At 40.1% G+C, this 13,837-nt stretch overlaps 3 protein-coding genes across 5 annotated transcripts; 2 read left to right on the top strand and 1 right to left on the bottom strand.

Annotated features, from left to right (window-relative positions):
- Positions 1-802: 802 nt before the first annotated feature.
- LOC108039353 (mitochondrial import inner membrane translocase subunit Tim29) lies at positions 803-1,579 on the top strand. Its single transcript, XM_017116331.2, has one exon. The coding sequence runs from the start codon at positions 919-921 to the stop codon at positions 1,492-1,494; it is 576 nt and encodes a 191-aa protein (XP_016971820.1). The 5' UTR covers positions 803-918; the 3' UTR covers positions 1,495-1,579.
- A 105-nt stretch (positions 1,580-1,684) lies between these two features.
- LOC108039352 (alanyl-tRNA editing protein Aarsd1-A) lies at positions 1,685-3,374 on the bottom strand. The gene is made up of 3 exons (XM_017116330.1): positions 3,248-3,374; positions 2,419-3,185; positions 1,685-2,285 (listed from the first exon to the last, which is right to left on the bottom strand). Exons 1-3 carry the CDS (start codon positions 3,284-3,286, stop codon positions 1,781-1,783), a joined length of 1,311 nt encoding a protein of 436 aa, XP_016971819.1. The 5' UTR covers positions 3,287-3,374; the 3' UTR covers positions 1,685-1,780.
- Positions 3,375-4,189: 815 nt separating this feature from the next.
- On the top strand, positions 4,190-11,466 carry LOC108039350 (sodium-dependent neutral amino acid transporter B(0)AT3). 3 transcript variants are annotated; one of them, XM_017116328.1, is made up of 7 exons: positions 4,190-4,429; positions 5,175-5,654; positions 6,083-6,393; positions 6,889-7,846; positions 8,388-8,591; positions 8,731-9,152; positions 9,409-11,466. In XM_017116328.1, the coding sequence occupies exons 2-7, from the start codon at positions 5,565-5,567 to the stop codon at positions 9,605-9,607; spliced, it is 2,184 nt and encodes a 727-aa protein (XP_016971817.1). In that variant the 5' UTR covers positions 4,190-4,429; positions 5,175-5,564; the 3' UTR covers positions 9,608-11,466. The 3 variants fall into 3 exon arrangements, with proteins under 3 accessions (XP_016971817.1, XP_016971818.1, XP_016971816.1); XM_017116329.1 differs by having other exon boundaries at positions 4,190-4,486; positions 5,578-5,654; XM_017116327.1 differs by having other exon boundaries at positions 4,190-4,486.
- The last annotated feature ends 2,371 nt before the right edge of the window (positions 11,467-13,837 follow it).

Below are 13,837 nucleotides of genomic sequence, written 5' to 3'. Positions count from 1 at the left end.
TCGCCCAAAAATATCAGTATTTTTGTGATAAAAATGATAATAATTATCCAATAATGGAATGCCACACCTTGCTGAACTCGTTACAAAATTTCGAATCGAATTGCATTCACAGTTTTTTTTTTACATTTTCGAGAAAATTCATGATGAAAACCTCACAAAAATGTGCAAATTGGGATTTTAACCATTTTTCGCTCAAAAATATCAGTATTTTTACGATTACAACGCCAATAATTGTTCAATAATGGAATGACATACCTTGTTGAGCTCGTAACAAAATTTCCAATCGAACTGCATTCACACCTTTTTTTGTAAAATTTGCCAAAAAAAATCATGATGAAACCTCATGCGAAATGTGAAATGTGAAAAATTGGACTTTTAAACATTTTTCGCTCAAAAATTGCAGTATTTTTACGATAAAAATGTTAATAATTGTCCGATAATGGAATGCCATTCCTTGTTGAGCTCGTAACAAAATTTCCAATCGAGTTGCATTCACAGCTTTTTTTGTAAAATTAAAAAAAAAAAAATCATTACACTCGATGAACTCGTTACATTTCATTAAGAACCGCCCCAAAAGCTAAAGTTTGTCTGCAGTATACATAAATATATATTAAAAAGATACAAAAATGATTTTTTAAGTTTGGATACAATGAGGTTTTAAAAATTAAAATCTGTTTGAATACAACAATTTCAACTAGTAGGCGTATCCTTTCGTGATCTCTGAATCAACCGAGTAAATAGTATTGTACCTTGCCTATCGATATGTTAGCAACGCCCGCAGCCCTGGTAGTTTACCGCCAGCCCGCCTACGGTCACACCGAACCGAACAGCTGTTTTCCCGCACAGTCTATTTGATAACACTAGGATTTTGATTCCACCTGTTTTTTTCCAAATTGATCACTGAAAACCCGCTGGGAGATGCAGTTCCTCCGTGTGGGGGGTCGTATATCGGCACTGCGCCAAAGACTGGCCGACAGGTTTCAAATGCCGGAGCGCTTCAAGGACACCTTCGTGGAGAAGTGGGTGCAGTACTGGAATGGATTGGTGCGGGACTATTCGGAGGTGGCGGTGGGCGTGGTCCGGGAATCCTACACGAAGCCCAAAAAGGCGTTGCTCTACGGGACCGGAATGCTGTTCTTGTACCAAGCGGGCCTCAATAATCCTGACGAGGAGGCCTTTATGACTTTACTAAGGAGATCCACGAATCGGATGATCACAGTGCCCTTCGAACTCCAGAATCCCGAGTCCGCCGATTATCTTTTGACCCTGGAGCGGGCCATCAACCAAAAGAAACTGCGACTCCTTTCCTTGGGGATCTGTACGATCCTTTGGGTGGATCTCTACGACGAGGACGACTGCACTTATCCGGCCATCTGCGAGTACACCAAAGTGGGCCTCCTCAACTTCCACGAGAGGATCATCGACGTTGGCTTCTGGAATCAGTACTGGCGACTCAAATGGAAGATGCGCAACTACGATGTCAACTACCTGTGATCCTATACTGATACCTTTCGTTATTCTTAATACCATGTTGTTGATCAAGGGAATACAATATATGTATGTTTTTAGTACAGGAAGACGTTTCCATGTCGTTATATTCTGTATTTTTTTTTACGATTTGCAGTCATTTTTTGTAATATGGGTGATTTTGGTAATTATGGGTGATATAGCTCGCCATGTCCAATTGCTTTATAAATAGCCAACGTTTATTTTTGAATATCAATGTTTCTTAATACCATACGAATATTATATATTGGATGGGGCACTACCGAATATTTCTTCATTCCTCCTTTGCCAACTCAACTTCATTTGCAGGCGGGGCCTCTATGATCTTCTTTGGTTTGAACTGTGCCTCCAACAGAGCCTGGCAGTCCTGCAACCGCGACAGGTTGTTGATCTTGCCCTGGAAATTGCCCTCCTTGCCGTTTCCCTTGCCCTCTAGCAGTTCCACGATCTGGGGACCCAGTATCTCGACTATTTCCGGGTCTCCGCGCAGCACCAGATGTCCTTTAGCACTGCTGCCAGCGGAAACGCCCTCGGAAACTGTGAGGAAGTAAAAGATTCCCTCGGGCGCCACCCTCAAGAATGTGTTGATGAAGTCCACCTCGATGCCATCGCGTCGATGGAGGGCGAAGTACTTGGGACGCTCCTTCTTGGGCAGATCCTCCAGGCGCTCGGCCTCCGCGGTGGCAAAGTCCTTCAGCAGCTGCACGAAGTACTTCCGACTGCCCTTCACATTCTGCTGTAGCTTCTGGACGAGCTCCAAGTGCTGACCCGGACCACCTCTGAAAAATACAAACATTGTGGGTTAGTTTTTTTCTCTACAAGTTTTCTAAGACATGTGAAATACACACTCTAAATTTTTAAGTGATTTCGATGTAAAAGGGAATAACCATGGCTAATACTTAAGGAACTCACTTGAGGGCTTGGGTGAGCTGCTGTTCGCGCTGGAAGACCTCGCCGAGCTTTCCGAGGACCCTCTCGCCGACCACGAAGTGGACGAAGATATTGGTCTTCACCTTCTCGGCGAAGAGCAGCTTGATGCACTGCAGTTGGGAAAGATTAGAGACGTGGGTGCCGCAGCACATGTTGCTCTCGATGCCCTCGATGCGGACCACCCTGGCCAGACCCTCGTGATCCTTGGGCAGACCACGTGGGGCTCTGGCATCCTGGAACTCCTGCGCCACCTCGGGATCCACCAGGACCACACTGACCTCACGGCCCTCCCGAATCAGATCGTTGGCCTGTCGTTCGATGAGGTCCAGCGATTCGCGACTAATCAGATGGGGCGTACTCAGCTGGATGTGCGAAACACTGGAGCCCAGGGACCAAGAGGTCGTGTCGTACTTGAACTCCCTATCGAATAGGGCAGTTATTAGATGCTGCCCCGAGTGCTGTTGCATGTGATCCAGCCTCCGTGCATAATCGAGTGTCTGGAGAACCTCTGCATCCTGCTCGAAACTAGTCGGGGACTCCACAAAATGAACGGCCGTGGTGCCCTTCCTCTGGACATTTCTCACCGGAAATCCTCCGAGAGTCCCGTAATCGCAGGGCTGACCACCGCCCTCGGGAAATAATATCGTGTCCTCGCAGATCACATTGAAGCCCTTCAGTTTCTCGACTCCTCCATGGGGTTTCGTCCAATCCAAAGTCGCAAACTCGCTGCTCACGATTTTCGTCTTGAACTGCCACAAATTAGGTTACAATTATGTAATTAGGGGGATTTTGCTGTATTCTAGAAGCTTACCTGCTTCAGGAAACTGTCCTCCTGGCACTTGAACACCATCTTGTCATTAAATAAACACAATTCCTACTGCGCTTATCGAAATGATAAACAATTTATGAGAGGTACCATCAACAAGTGTTCAATGATCGACTAGTTCACTTCACTTTACCGCCAGTTCATTCTAGAGATGCGCAGATATTCGCCGGGAAGAAGTCACGAGTCACTACCGAAAGGGCATGGAATGGTTCCAATAACTTTTATACATTTATATTCGTATATATAAACGGTATACTTTATAATATACTATGGAAAAGTTTTCTTTACGGCATTTGTCACCATCTCAACCCCTATGCCTTTTTTAAAAAAATGCTTTTACAAAATACATTTAAAATAATTGCTACTTAAAAAAGTAGAGTATTTTATATTTTTGTTGTTACCCGTTATTTTGTTTACTTGTTCGGCATTCACTGTTTACATTATATTCATTTGTAAACTTATTTCGGCGCTATGCAACACTTTTTTACAATGTAATTGGCATTGTGGGAAAAGTACTAACGCCTTTAACCAGCGACAGTTGGCACTGATTGAAATATTTAAAAATGTAATACAATTTTAATGTTCAATTAAATTTATCAAATTAATAACTGGATTTAACGTTCAGTTTTAATACCTGTTTTGTGGGCTTAAAATGTATGATCAAAATCAGCTAATTTTCCAGTTAATTGGCTTTTTTGTTGTCCCATTTCCCTCCCTATTCTGTTTACCATCTTCCCTCTCGCTCGAATTCGCGTGCCGCCATCGCGCTCGCACTCACGCAATGTGATGCTGCGTCTGCGCTGCTCTTTTCGCGTTTTCCGCTCTCTCTCTCCGCCGTTTTCTCCCGCTATCGCCTGTTATCCATTTTCCTTTTCGTCCTGCCTTTCGGGTGTTACGTCCTTTGCTGCTCAACAGTTTCCTGCCAACGTCCCGTTACGACACACCGTTACGTTATTCCAATCAGAATTACGGGATAGCGAAAGGAGCGCAAGGAATCGGTCTCTAAATAGGTTTTAATGCAACCACCTGCCGTTGTTAATCAAAGGATATTCGGGTAATAGCCCCCGTCGTCCTTCACCGTTATCAGTTGGACCCCCGTTGTTTGTTTAAGTGCGACTCCATTTTTTCGCGAGTGTTTTCTTCGGTTATATAAGTGAGATTTTGACGGTTAGCAATCTTAAAGCCATTTAAGGAGTATATTCCTCGCCAAAAAGAGCAAACAAAGTAAAACTGCCCCCTTAAATAATCCTTAAACGCATGCTGATATAGAGTTAAAATGTAGGTCTCCTTGACAACGATAAAAACTGCACTTCACCTGATAAAATAACCTCCATTGCCCCGAGAAACATAGCCTAAACTAATTGTGGGTCGAAAAAGAAAGTAAATTCCATTACACTGCATTAGTGAGTGGGCGGAAAAATGTTGAGGGGGCGATGGGGGGTTAAAAAGGACTCACCGTTGATTGATTTATTGTGTGGACTAAGACCCAGTCACGCAAACCTCATAGATGTCCCAGTGTGTGTGGGTCCTTTCTTTTTGCATGATTTGATTGATGGCAAGCACACGTGGAAAAAAAATTCCAACTATCAATATTAAACTATTGATTTGACATTATTACTCATCAAGGAACAATCATAGCTTCAACTATTTTTGTTATCAGAAAAGAACAAAAATAGATTCAGCTCTTTTATATATATTTTAAATACTTATTATTATATTTTTATAATCTGAAAGAAAATGTTTAAATGAAGAATATCAAAACCTGGAAAGTAATTTTTTATTAGTTTTTAAAACCAGAGACCATTGAAAATAATGCCTCCAAACTTATTTATTTTAATATACCAATTTCTCTCTGTGCATGCATGTTGTATACAATTATTAGTAATACGTATTTCACTTAAAAAACAAACAGCTAGCGGCACAGCGATGGCGTCTACTACTAATGCACCGTTATCACCTGCAATTAAGCACTAACAAAATAACAAAAGCACCAAGTCACATTAAAAACTACAACACAAAACCCAAAAATAAACCAACTAAAACACAACCGAAAGGGGTTAACATGCGATTTGTTTAGCCACCCAAAAAGGTATGCTACGAAAATGTCCAGTGAGTTGCTAGTTACCTGAACGCAACACTAGGTGGCGTCAAAAAAGTGAAAGCTGAGGAAAATTTTGAGAAACAGAAACGGAAGTGATAGAGCACACTTGGGCGCCCACACACACACACATACCCACACAGCACCCTCGCACACACAAATATAATACTCTGTAATAAATCGAAATAATAATTAAACGCAATCATGGCCAACACAGCTCAGTTATTGCGTCGCCAAAGCTCCCGGGATATAGTCCTCAAAAGCCAGAAGAGCATCGATCAGCTGGAATTGAGGGTAAGTAAAGGGGATTATGTATTTAAGAAGGAACTTAGACTGTTATTTTAGACAACATATTAGCTATTGAAAATCCAGGAAAGCTCTATAGCTATTATATTAGAAACTCTTAAAATGTTAACTAAGTATATTTTCGAGACATCAGTTTTCTACTTGAAAGGGAATAAGAATTACAAAATGTTTCAGTATAAAATAAAATGTTTATCAATTATTTTATGCTACTTTTATGGAACACATTTCTTTAAGTGGTAAATATATGTATAAGGGTGGCACAGAAAATTTCTAAGAATTTGAAATCCTGTTCATTTAGAAGTTTGCTTAGAAAACTGCTAGGAAATGCGATTATTTTTTGCGAAAAAAGGACATAAGACCGTTAACATTTGTGTCCTTGTGCTTCTGCAATTACTGAACCCAATTAATTTCCCCAGGAACTGCGAGGTCGCCTGGTAACGAAGGAGCATGGCGTCAGCCACCACCACCACACATCCTTGCACCACCACCAGCCACTTTATGGGGCCACCAACCAGGGATTCATGTCGGACGCCTTCGACGAGTCCTCGGAACTGGAGCAGGACCCGCCGCCCTTCGGCTCGGAGGCGAGCACCTCGAAGGCCAAGGCCGAGCTGGTGGCCAACGCCTCCTCCGCTGCGGATCAGCAGGACATCGTCGAGGGCGAGAAGGAGGGCGAGGAGCGCGAGTCCTGGGACAGCAAGATCATGTTCCTGCTGGCCACCATCGGGTGCGTTCTTACAGCTTACAGAGATTTTCCGTATTCATGCTCAGAACACACCAGTTGAAACTTAAATATTACTTGAATATAATTATAATTTAAGGATCTGAGTAGATTTAGAATTTTTGATAGATTTTAGCAGACTTAAAACTTTAAATATTTATAAAAGATCTACAAAATATTAAAGTTTCTTTGCATTTTTTTGGTATTTTAGACCATTTTATAAAAGTTCTTAACAGTTTGCTCGACTATTTCATCCGAATTATATATATTATCCATAATTTTAATGCAGATCGATGGCTTTTTAATTGTCTTCATCACTTTGTCAAGTAGTTAAATTCTGTACAGACTTTATATTTTTAGTGATTGACACTTTTGCACATTGTTTCTGATTTCTGTGTAGTGTACTGTTTGTACTGGCATTTCGAGAGCATGAATACAAGGGTTCTTCAAGGATTCTTAGTCACAATATTATACCGCCACTAACTAATTTCCCATCCACAGCTATGCCGTCGGCCTGGGGAACGTGTGGCGCTTCCCGTACTTGGCCCAGAAGAATGGGGGCGGGGCCTTCCTGGTGCCGTATTTCATAATGCTGTGCATCCAGGGCATACCCATCTTCTACCTGGAACTGGCCATTGGCCAGCGGCTGCGAAAAGGAGCGATTGGCGTTTGGAGCCAGGTGTCGCCGTATCTGGGCGGGATCGGGATCTCGTCGGCGGTGGTTAGCTACATAGTGGCCCTGTACTACAACACGATCATCGCCTGGTGCCTGATCTATCTGCTGCACAGCTTCGAGTCGCCATTGCCGTGGGCCGACTGTCCGACGAGGCTGTACAAGAACTTTACCTACGATCACGAGCCGGAGTGTGTGGCCTCGTCGCCCACGCAGTTCTACTGGTACCGCACCACCTTGCAATGCTCGGAATCGGTGGACCTGCCGGAGAACTTCAACTACCACATGGCCATCGCCCTGATCGTCTCCTGGTTCCTGGTCTACATCTGCATGGTGCAGGGCATCACATCGTCTGGAAAGATCGTCTACATGACCGCCATATTCCCCTATGTGGTGCTCATAATATTCTTCTTCCGGGGAATCACCCTGAAGGGAGCCGCCGACGGGGTGGCCCACTTGTTCACGCCGCGGTGGGAGACCCTCTTGGACCCGGTGGTTTGGCTGGAGGCCGGCACCCAGATCTTCTTCTCGTTGGGCCTGGCCTTCGGCGGACTGATAGCCTTCAGTTCGTACAATCCGGCCAACAATAACTGCTACAGGGACGCCATCCTCGTGTCGCTGACGAACTGCGGCACCTCCATGTTCGCGGGGGTGGTGGTCTTCTCGGTCATCGGGTTCAAGGCCACCGCGACCTTTGACCGCTGCACCGAGGAGCGCAACGGGCTGATGGCCCAGAACAAGACGCACAACCTGCCCATATGCGATCTGCAAACCGAGCTGGCCAATGTGAGTATAAGTTCATTACAATGCAATATCAATAAAAAAGTAGAGAAAAAGAACTTTTCAGCATCTTGCAAAAAGATTGTAATTGAAAAAAAAAAAGTCTTATAAATATTGCAGGCGACATTGTGGACCACTTGACGTATGCATAATTTTTGTAACGGTCTTAACCTTAAATGCCTTACAAAAATTACGCATACGTCAAGTGGTCCACAATTAAAAATATATATGCACATGAAATGAAGTAACGTAATAAGAAATAATAAGATTATATCTTGGTAAATAATATATTATATTCTATTAAAAGTCTTATAAATATTGCAAGAGACATTGTGGACCACTTGACGAATGCGTAATTTTTGTAAGGGTCTTAACCATTAATGCCTAACAAAAATTACGCATACGTCAAGTGGTCCACAATTAAGAATATATATATCCAGATGAAATGAAGTAACGTAATAAAAAATGATAAGTTTATATCTGGGTAAATGCCTTTTATATAGTATATATAGTAGTTACTACTAATATCTTATATGTACCTTTGCAGAGTGCTTCGGGCACAGGATTGGCCTTCATTATCTTCACGGAGGCGATCAATCAATTTCCGGGCGCCCAACTCTGGGCGGTTCTGTTCTTCCTGATGCTCTTCACCCTGGGAATCGACTCGCAATTTGGAACTTTGGAGGGCGTGGTCACCTCGCTGGTGGACATGAAGCTATTCCCCAATCTGCCAAAGGAATATATTGTGGGGGTGAGAATTTATCCATTAATTGCTTTTAGAAAATAACTAAAGAATATCAATATACAATTGTGTTTATTTCGTTAAAAATAAATTTTATTATGAGACTGATTCTTAGTCTAAACTAATATTTACCTTTCATTTATCGCAGGCCCTCTGCTTTTCCTGCTGCCTGATTTCCATGTGTTTCGCCAACGGAGCTGGCAGTTACATTTTCCAGCTGATGGACAGTTTCGCCGGCAATTTCCCGCTGCTGATCATCGCGCTTTTCGAGTGCCTGTCGATCAGCTACATTTATGGGGTGCGGCGATTCTCGGACGACATAGAGATGATGACCGGATCGCGGCCGAACTTCTACTGGATGTTCTGCTGGAAGTATCTGTCGCCCTGTGCGATGGTCACCATCCTGCTGGCCTCCTTCTACCAACTCCTGACCGAGGGCAGCAGCTATCCCGCCTGGATCGGAGCCAAGGGCGCCTCCGAAAACCAGGAGTGGCCCCACTGGTGCATCGTCGTCGCCTTCTTCCTGATCCTCTCCTCCATCCTGTGGATCCCGATTGTGGCGGTGCTGCGGTGAGAATTTAAATATGTTCACAAAAAAGTTGAATGTGGGATACAGAATTTTTGATTTATCATATATCCATCAAGATTAATACTTTCGAATAATTTCATTAGCGAATTAATTTTGATTATGATTTTTGAAGTATAGATTAATCTTTAAAATATGTATTTAAGGTTTTCATTCAAAATTCAAAATAGGTTACGTCCTCTGTAGGTTGAAAAACCAATTATTTTAAATTATTTTTTTTACCCATTTTCTGGATTTCAGTTTGTGTGGCATCAAGGTGGTGGAGGACTCGGATCCCGCCTGGTTTCCCGAGGCGGAACTAAGGGAAGTCCATGGCATCGTGCCCCACGAACCAACCGAACTGGAACGCAGCATTTTCTGCTTCAACATGGACGGAACGGAGGGCATGTGCTGCCCGAAGTATGGACTTCCAGAGAAGTCCCTCGAGGAGGAGGAGTAGAGGCCCAGAGGATCCCCGCGGAACATACACAACAACGACAATAAAACAGATCAAAACCAAACCGAAATAGCAACGGAGGAAATATAACGAATCTCGATGTAAATATGGACAATAACTAAGCACTCACCGATGTTAGGCGGCGTCGATATCAAAACACTCCTATATGGTCCCAAAGACTGTTCGAAGATAAAACCAAAAACGGAATCAAAAACAAATAAAGCAATGCAGCCACAACAAGGAAAATAGGAAAATAGCAATAGTAGGTATAAACTCGACGCTGGATGCGCGGTTTCATTCAAGCAGAAAGCTATAGAAAATCAGAAAACATAAAAACAAAGGCCGTAATCAATGGAAATATTTCCGCATAACTTCATTACCATGTGGCCATATATATATGCGCGATTATTATTATTTCCACTGCCTTTTTCTTCTGGGTTTCTTTTTTTGAAAAGAAGAAAAGAGAGAGTGCTGAGTTGTTGTATGGCCACCCTTATAGGGTCCACATATCCGATTTCGCTAGCGAAGAGAAACGCACTCTTTGCCACATCCACGACTTGCTGACTATATACGATATAACTATATACGATAACTACGCTGTATTCTAGACTTAATTGTTTGATTTGACCATATCATGCGAGCATGGGGCACCACCTATAAGAGATATATAACTATATAGTGACTCTATACCTACCACAGCTCATTCTCTGTTGTGATCAGCTCGGCTTTCTGTGTTTACTGTTGTTTATCGAGGATAATGTTGCTCGTGCAGGCGAAATCATATCACATCCGAAACTATGCTTAAAACTTTGAAAACCACTTTAACGTCTCAGTGTTATTATAGAGAAATGGGAAGGGAGATATATTGGACACGTGTTATGTTTTGCTCTAATCGAAAGTTATACGATTCAAATTACTTGTTGATAACCGATATCATCGCCATAGCTCTCCACTCCATTGTACTTATGATCTACACACTCGAGATTAAATAGTGTATCCGTAGCTATATAACATATTATATATTTACATTGAAAGTAACATTAACAAAACGCAAACGCAACCGTTCAACTAGGTGGAAAAGGAACTCTATATACATATACATAACTGGAGAAGGCAGCTTAGGGTTTAATGACTCACGATATCATCGCATTGAAGAACTATTATTATACAAATAACGAATATATATAAACATATATTTATGTGTGTTGAAATGCAGCTAATGGGTGTGTGAATTCGTCTTAAAAGATCACGTAGATGTTTTGGGTTTTATTTTCCAAAGAACATGGACGGTACTTGGCCATTTTTAATATCGAGCAAAATAGAATACTCTTTTAAATCAATTCACTCGCCCAAAAAGCCATTGATTTCACTGTATTATAAATTCTACATTTATTTATGGTATATTTACATCGATATATTATATACATCTATTTAGAGCGAAAGGAAAAAAACATATATTATACATGTATTAAGTGTTATTGATGTTGACAAAAAAGAAACCCCTACGAAACGAGTTTTAAACCAAAACGAAACATATACGACCTTCTACTACCCGAAAAGAACACACAACCCACAGTTTGAAAAAATCCAAATGGAGTATAATGAAAAAGCATAAATATATTTACGTCGAAGCAATAATTATATATACTCGAGGAGATTCTATTATTATTACTATATTGTTACCATTATTTTACTCGCTTTCAAGGGTCTCGTAATTGATGTAAAATTCACTCATTCGTACTGAACACATGAAATGATGATAAAGATAATACAACGTATCATAATTTACTAATGTTTAATTCGCAACTGATAAACCAAAACGAAAATTCCAACTAAACGACAATAAACAATACAAAAATTAAGTTCATATTGCATTTCAATTGGAACATTGAAATTTTGGGCTTTTCAAGACTTTGTTTTTTATTGTTTGCATTGGGGCTTATTTTTCTTATGTTCACGATTTTTGCTATAAATATGATTAATTTCTTAAAACTCTTATAATTTGCTTAAACGTTTTAATTACTTTAAACATGCCTTACAGTACCAGAAGTCATAACAACTTATGAAGTTGAAACTTCTTCAAATGCTGTGAAGCTTGGATAATTTCTTTCCAGTAAGTAACTGTGAGTAGGACACAGAAAAAAATAAAAGCTTAATTAGTCTTTTCAATGATTGTTAGCTATTTAATGGATGTTTAATCTTAAACGATTTAATCAATAAAAATGTTGCATTTAAAATAAATGATTTTTCCTAGCTAAAATAATAGATTGTTTTAATATCACAACTGAAAAACTAATCTATCTGTATTAAATAATATAGAACACTGTAAACTTTCCAATTTTTTTACATATTTTACTTTTCCTTTTGAGAAAATATAATTTATGGAAATATTGTGGAGGTTTAAAGACCAACATTTTTATGCTTTTAATTTCCAACATTCTCTTGGCTCAAACTTAAAATATTTTTTACTTTGGCAAATAATGAGCTATTGGCATAAAGGGTGTCTTAAAAATGATCTAAAATTCCAAACTATTCAATTTTGTAAAACATGTTTTTTTTTAAGTGCATTTGTCTGTGTGGGCATGTGCAACGGCAATCTGCATTGGGCAACGCCTGCAGCAGCCCTTGTGATTTCAGCGGAGCGCAACAGGCGGAAACAAACTGGCCAAGTGACCGGCCACCGAGTTGGGCGGGACGGGGAGGAGCGGTACGGGGGGATGGGCGGCACGGGCGGTTCATAGTCGTCATCGTTGGACGTCTCACTGCATCGAATTAGCGGTAAATTACAAGCTGCAATGCCTGTTGCATGTTGCTGCTGCACTCGTACTTTCTGCATACTCCGAGTTTTACATTCCGTTGATTGCACACACAAATTCGAGGCGTCTTTCTTTCGGTTTCTTCTTTTCCTTTGCATAAACACTTTGGTATTAAATATAATTAAAAGCACAAATCCATCGGCAATTGTTCAGCCAGCGGAGCCGCATGGAGGAAAGTTGTTGCTTGTATTTATATTTTTAAGCGGAAATTTCGGTTTTATATATGGCTCGTAGAGGTGGGGACAATAAGCGATGGTTCCATAGACCTTAGGTTTTTGACCAAACTCTTCCGTTCTCGAACCACCCAATGGAAATCCAGGTAATTAGCATTAACATAAACTGTTATGATTCTCTTAAAATTAAAAATTAAAAATTAATCTGTCAATATATCGATATAAATTCATAACCAGAAGATGAAACTAAATTAACATATTTTTTAATTGTAATATAAATCAAAAATAAGCCAGCTTTTTATATTTGCGTGTGGACCACCTTTATTGTTATCTTATAAATGCATAAAAATATCAAATGACTTTTATAAGTTAGTTAAGTTTTATATATGTATTAGAGTTTATTGTTCATAAAAACAAGTATTTCATCCAATAAAGTTAAAACTCAGATAATACTGTACCCTCTGCAAGGGATAACAAATCATAAATAACAATGCACTCAACTTTGTCAGATGAAAAGGCAAGAAAGAGAGGTAGTAAGAAGAAAGAAAGAGTCAGCAGCAGCACAGATAAAGATAGATATATGCATAGTTAAAAAAAATGAAATAGCTAAGCCAAAAAAAAGTAAATGCAGCCACAGAAACAACAAAAAAACCAAAGACGTGTATGCGACCGCCAGTGGCATGCACAGTGGGCTAAAACGCGTGGGAAGTGGAAAGATACTAGGTCAAAATGCAATATTTATTACGAAAAATATTTGACAATGACAACCAATTTTATTCGTTTCACAAGTATGTGAAAGAACTCACTTTAGTTCTTTCAACAACCTATTCAAGTTTATCTCAGCAAAGAAAAAGTTTTTTTTGTTTTAAAATTTGAATTGTCAGAAAACATGATGAATAAATTTATTTATAAAACAATGCTTACAGATTGAGAGCTCTTAGAATGTATTCATTGATATTATATAGTTTACCCGAAAATACTTGACCATCATATTTAACCGTTTCAATAAAAAAAAAATAATTTTAAATAAATTAAATTGAAAAGAAAGTTCCCTAAAATATTTCCCTAATATTTCCTTTTAATAGCATAACACCATAAGATTGAATACTTAGAAAAATACTGATTAATAATTCATTTTCGATAAAACATGTTTAGTTTTCTAGCGGAGTCTCTAAACGTTTCCTATATTCATAATTCTTGGTTCGAACTCGACCAATCTTACCTGTGAGTTGTTTTGATTGCCA

The sequence above is a fragment of the Drosophila rhopaloa genome, unplaced genomic scaffold (genome assembly GCF_018152115.1).
Source record: "Drosophila rhopaloa isolate 14029-0021.01 unplaced genomic scaffold, ASM1815211v1 contig_3, whole genome shotgun sequence".
NCBI lineage: Eukaryota > Metazoa > Arthropoda > Insecta > Diptera > Drosophilidae > Drosophila > Drosophila rhopaloa.
Note: the sequence above shows the minus strand (reverse complement) of the source record. Positions and strands in the feature narration are given on the sequence as shown.

Bases quoted from the DNA above. Each gene is read 5' to 3' on its own strand.
- LOC108039353 (XM_017116331.2), top strand. From the start codon at position 919: ATGCAGTTCCTCCGTGTGGGGGGTCGTATATCGGCACTGCGCCAAAGA.
- LOC108039352 (XM_017116330.1), bottom strand. From the start codon at position 3,286: ATGGTGTTCAAGTGCCAGGAGGACAGTTTCCTGAAGCAG. The intron at 3,186-3,247 runs GTAAGCTTCTAG...AATTTGTGGCAG, and splicing joins AGGACAGTTTCCTGAAGCAG to TTCAAGACGAAAATCGTGAG. The intron at 2,286-2,418 runs GTGAGTTCCTTA...TGTATTTTTCAG, and splicing joins CAGCTCACCCAAGCCCTCAA to AGGTGGTCCGGGTCAGCACT.
- LOC108039350 (XM_017116328.1), top strand. From the start codon at position 5,565: ATGGCCAACACAGCTCAGTTATTGCGTCGCCAAAGCTCCCGGGATATA. The intron at 5,655-6,082 runs GTAAGTAAAGGG...TAATTTCCCCAG, and splicing joins TCGATCAGCTGGAATTGAGG to GAACTGCGAGGTCGCCTGGT. The intron at 9,153-9,408 runs GTGAGAATTTAA...TCTGGATTTCAG, and splicing joins CCGATTGTGGCGGTGCTGCG to TTTGTGTGGCATCAAGGTGG.